A 5,175-nucleotide genomic window follows, 5' to 3' on the forward strand; every position below is an offset into this window, starting at 1 on the left:
AATGTATTTTATTTTATAGATCATATAGAATTTTATTCCCAAATTATATCTACCAAATTTTACGATAATATGACGTTAAGTAAAATGCTATGGCGAAAGTTTTATTGTTTATTTATTTTTTTGAATGGCCCTCGTATAAGTTCATATTTGTATACCTACAATGTATCAAAGTAAATAATATCAACAGTTTGAAGAAACTTTAAAAAAATCGTGATATTTTTTCTGACGCAGAAAGGTAGAGTTTGTTGTTTTTTTTACAGTTTCCCCTTTGTTAACATATAACTATATATATATTTTTAAAATCAATTTTATTACAATGTAAATTTAGATAACACATACCAAATGATAACAGAAATAAAATAATCTAAAAAAAATTAATGTATACTTTGTCAAAAATTAAAATATCGTAATTATCAAAGGTATTACATTCTATTTAAAATACAAGTTTTTCATTGATATAACTGCCCGGATAACTAATGGCACCGGTCCTGCTGCCTCAGTCAAGGTTCAGTGATTTGACGATGAAGGGATCCTTCTTCGCGCCCTCTATGAACTCCTCCACAGACAGGTTATCGTCACAGTCGCTGTCCATCTTATTGAATATGGAAGCCGTCTTCTCCTCTGGGTCATCTTGGGAAAGTCCACAGGAGAAATTGCCTTTGTTTAAAGCCTAAAAATTGTTAAAAAGTTGCTTGTTATTGATTTCCCATAAAGATATATTGTACTAATAACACAAGAGGCCCATGGGCCACATCGCTCACCTGAGAAACATGAGGTATGATAAAATCAGCTTAATGGAGTCATAATACAAACTATCTGGATAATGTACAATTATACATAATACATACTTTGTATCTACACTACCTGAGGAAGTTTCAGCTTTCCTGGCTGATTAGTTTCTGAGAAGAAGATTTTCAAAGATTAACTCTATATATTCCTATGTAAAACTTCGACCTCTCATTGTGGCCCTACCCTACCCCCAGGGGTCATGATTTTCACAACTTTGAATTTACACTACCTAAGGATGCTTCCACACAAGTTTCAGCTTTGCCGGCTGATTAGTTTCTGAGAAAAAGACTTTTAAAGATTTACTCTATACATTCCTATGTTAAACTTTGACACCCCATTGTGGCCCCACCCTACCCCCGGGGGCCATGATTTTCACAACTTTGAATCTACACTACCTGAGGATGCTTCAACACAAGTGTCAGCTTTCTTGGCGGATTAGTTTCTGAGAAGAAGATTTTTAAAGATTTACTCTATATATTCCTACGCTTAACTTCGACCCCCCATTGTGGCCCCACCCTACCACCAGGAGTCATGATTTTCACAATTTTAAATCTACACTACCTGAGGATGCTTCCACACAAGTTTCAGCTTTGCTGGCTGATTAATTTCTGAGAAGATTTTTAAAGATTTACTCCATATATTCCTATGTAAATTTTTGACCCCCCCCCCATTGTGGCCCCACCCTACCCCCAGGGGTCATGATTTTCACGATTTTAAATCTACACTACCTGAGGATGCTTCCACGCAAGTTTCAGCTTTCCTGGCTGATTAGTTTCTGAGGAGAAGATTTTTAAAGATTAACTATATATATTCCTATGTAAAACTTCGATCCCCCATTGTGGCCCCAGCCTACCCCCGGGGGTCATGATTTTCACAACTTTGGATCTACACTACCTGATAATGCTTTCACACAAGTTTCAGCTTTCCTGGCTGATTAGTTTCTGAGAGAAAGATTTTTAAAGATTTACTCTATATATTCCTATGTAAAACTTCAATCCCCCATTGTGGCCCCACCCTACCCCAGGGGTTATGATTTTCACAACCTCGTTTCTACACTACCTGATAATGCTTTCACACAAGTGTCAGCTTTCCTGGCTGATTAGTTTCTGAGAATTTGATTTTTAAAGATTTACTCTATATATTCCTATGTAAAACTTCAATCCCCCATTGTGGCCCCACCCTACCCCAGGGGTCATGATTTCACAACCTCGTATCTACACTACCTGAGGATGCTTCCGCACAAGTTTCAGCTTTCCTGGTTATATGGTTCATGAAAAAAAGATTTTTAAAGATTTACTCTGTATATTCCTATTTAAAATTTCGATCCCTCATTGTGTCCCCACCCTATCCCCGGGGGTCATGATTTTCACAACTTTGTATCTACACTACCTGAGGATACTTTCACGAAAGTTTCAGCTTTCCTGGCTGATTAGTTTCTGAGAAGACGATTTTTAAAGATTTACTCTATATATTCATATGTTAAACTTTGACCCCCCCCCCCCCCATTGTGGCCCCACCCTACCCCCGGGTCGTGATTTTCACAACTTTGAATCTACACTACATGAGGATGCTTCCACACAAGTTTCAGCTTTCCAGGCTGATTAGTTTTTGAGAAGAAGATTTTTAAAGATTTACTCTATATATTCTTAAACTTCGACACCCCATTGTGGCCCCACCCTACCCCCAGGGGTCATGATTTTCACAACTTTGAATTTACACTACATGAGGATGCTTCCACACAAGTGTCAGATTTGCAGGCTGATTAGTTTCTGAGAAGAAGATTTTTATAGATTTACTCTATATATTCCTATGTTAAACTTCGACCCCCCCATTGTGGCCCCACCCTACCCCCGGGGGCCATGATTTTCACAACTTTGAATTTACACTACCTGAGCATGCTTCCAAACAAGTGTCAGCTTTCCTGGCTGATTAGTTTTTGAGAAGAAGATTTTTAAAGATTTACTATATATATTCCTATGTAAAACTTCGATCCCCCATTGTGGCCCCACCCTACCCCCGGGGGTCATGATTTTCACAACTTTGAATTTACACTACCTGAGGATGCTTTCATACAAGTTTCAGCTTTCCTGGCTGATTAGTTTCTGGGAAGAGTTTTAAAGATTTACTATATATATTCCTATGTAAAACTTCGACCCCCTATTTTGGCCCCACCCTACCCCCGGGGATCATGATTTTCACAATTTTGAATTTACACTACCTGAGGATGCTTCAACACAAGTTTCAGCTTTCCTGGCTGATTAGTTTCTGAGAAGAAGATTTTTAAAGATTTACTCTATATATTCATATGTTAAACTTCGACCCCTCATTGTGGCCCCAGCCTACCCCCGGGGGTCATGATTTTCACAACTTTGAATTTACACTACCTGAGGATGCTTCAACACAAGTGTCAGCTTTCCTAGAAGATTAGTTTCTGTGGAGAAGATTTTTAAAGATATACTCTAAATAATCATATGTTAAACTTCGATCCCCCATTGTGGCCCCACCCTACCCCCGGGGGTCATGAATTTCACAATTTTGTATCTACACTACCTGAGGTTGCTTCCACACAAGTTTCAGCTTTCCTGGTCTTATGGTTCATGAGAAGATTTTTGAAAATTTCTCGAAAATGTTCATAAATTCCTTTGCAAAAGGGCGTGGTCCTTAATTTTCACAACTTTGTATCCCCTTAGGCTAAGGATGCTTTGTGCCAAGTTTGGTTGAAATTGGCCCAGTGGTTATTGAGAAGATGTTGAAAATGTGAAAAGTTTACAGACAGACGGACAGACGGACGGACGACAGACAAAATGTGATCAGAATAGCTCACTTGAGCTTTCAGCTCAGGTGAGCTAAAAAATAAAACATTCAGTTATTGTTGTACTTGTATTACATTGCAAAACGGGGATACTAAGTAGTTTCTAAATCAGATCTAGTATTTTCACAAAATTGTCTTGATTTCAAAATTGATTCGACACTGGATAAAAATTGACAATCTTTTGATGAAATCCCACATAAACAATAGTACGATTTACACGATAGAATTAGGAAGAGAAATTTCGATTTTGCGCTCAAAAAAAACTCTACAGGGGTCATCTCAAAGTTGAAAATAATCTATAAAGAACATACAACTTTTGCTCAGTTATGTCAAATTTTTTCAAACAAATTCGTAAATAAAGTTCGATTCTTTTCATGGTTTTTAATTCTATAAAATTTCAAGTATCTTATCTTAGTTAATAGTGTTTAAAGTGACATACTGCGTAGATCATAATTACTTAGTATAATATAAAAACAGTTTTAATTTTTGTTTTAAAGCTAGCTACAAGCAGGGCCTCGATAAATAACAGAATTAGAACAACACAATGAATAAAATCTTTCTTTCTACCCGTATTACAGAAACTACGTACAGAGAGAATCGCAGACATTTCGTTCCGTGAAATAAATCCATTTCCGTCAATATCGTATATATTGAAACTGAACTTCAGCTTTTCCTCCAAACTCCCTAGTAATACAACACTAAATCCACACATAAACTCTCGGAAATCCAACAGGCCGTCCTTATTCTGATCGAACACACGGAATACATGTCTGGCAAACTCTGTTGCGTCCCCTAGCGGAAATATGTTAGAATACACTCCCTTGAACTCGTCTTCTGTCAAAAAGCCCTTTGGCCAGCTAGCTTTGAACTCTTTGTACCATTCATGAAGTTCCTCCACTGAGAAGTTTGTCTGGTTCCTTAATTCCGCAAGGGTCCTCGGAGCGAGTTTGCTTTGTCTTTGTCCCATTTTAACTGCTAAGAGCTTCAAAATAGCTAGACTATTTACAACTTCGCTTCAAATACTTGTTCCTGTACTAAATAAAATGTAAGAGAACGTTTATCGTGTTTCGTTAATTCAACACCTTTTTATCAATATTTAATGAATTAATATTGATTTGCTTTTCAATTAGATGCATATAAGTACTTTGACAAGGATAGGTTTACGTGCCGTGTTGTAATCCAATAATGATTTTAGTATCCGTCTTTTTTAATAAATAAAGTTGTCTTATGACTTTGTTGTCATTGCCTGACGTCACGACGTCAGGCATATCTAAGGTTTAAAAGTTGCAATCTCCGAAACAGTGCAGACAATGGGACAAAGAATATCATTAAATTTCACAAAAAAGATTAACCAATGCATGTTTAAGATGTCAGCATTTACATTCACAATTGATGAAAATGTTATATGTCATGTAATAACAACAGCGAGCAAGAGTTTTCAAGTAAAAGGAACGTTCACCATGCAGCGCACGTGTGTAATCCTGATTTAAAAATAGATCAGCATTTCACTATATTTTAACGGTGAAATAGGGAGAAGGGGTAATCACAACAAGTTGTAACCTATTGTCTATTAC

At 36.9% G+C, this 5,175-nt stretch overlaps 1 protein-coding gene across 1 annotated transcript; it reads right to left on the reverse strand.

Moving 5' to 3' along the window:
• Nucleotides 1–382: 382 nt before the first annotated feature.
• Nucleotides 383–4,658, reverse strand: LOC117683261 (neurocalcin). The gene is made up of 2 exons (XM_034452338.2): nt 4,191–4,658; nt 383–670 (listed from the first exon to the last, which is right to left on the reverse strand). The coding sequence occupies exons 1-2, from the start codon at nt 4,566–4,568 to the stop codon at nt 497–499; spliced, it is 552 nt and encodes a 183-aa protein (XP_034308229.2). The 5' UTR covers nt 4,569–4,658; the 3' UTR covers nt 383–496.
• Between the last annotated feature and the right edge of the window lie 517 nt (nt 4,659–5,175).

Source organism: Magallana gigas, chromosome 4, assembly GCF_963853765.1.
Source record: "Magallana gigas chromosome 4, xbMagGiga1.1, whole genome shotgun sequence".
Lineage (NCBI taxonomy): Eukaryota > Metazoa > Mollusca > Bivalvia > Ostreida > Ostreidae > Magallana > Magallana gigas.

Bases quoted from the DNA above. Each gene is read 5' to 3' on its own strand.
- LOC117683261 (XM_034452338.2), bottom strand. From the start codon at position 4,568: ATGGGACAAAGACAAAGCAAACTCGCTCCGAGGACCCTTGCGGAATTA. The intron at 671-4,190 runs GTACGTAGTTTC...AACAATTTTTAG, and splicing joins AAATGTCTGCGATTCTCTCT to GCTTTAAACAAAGGCAATTT.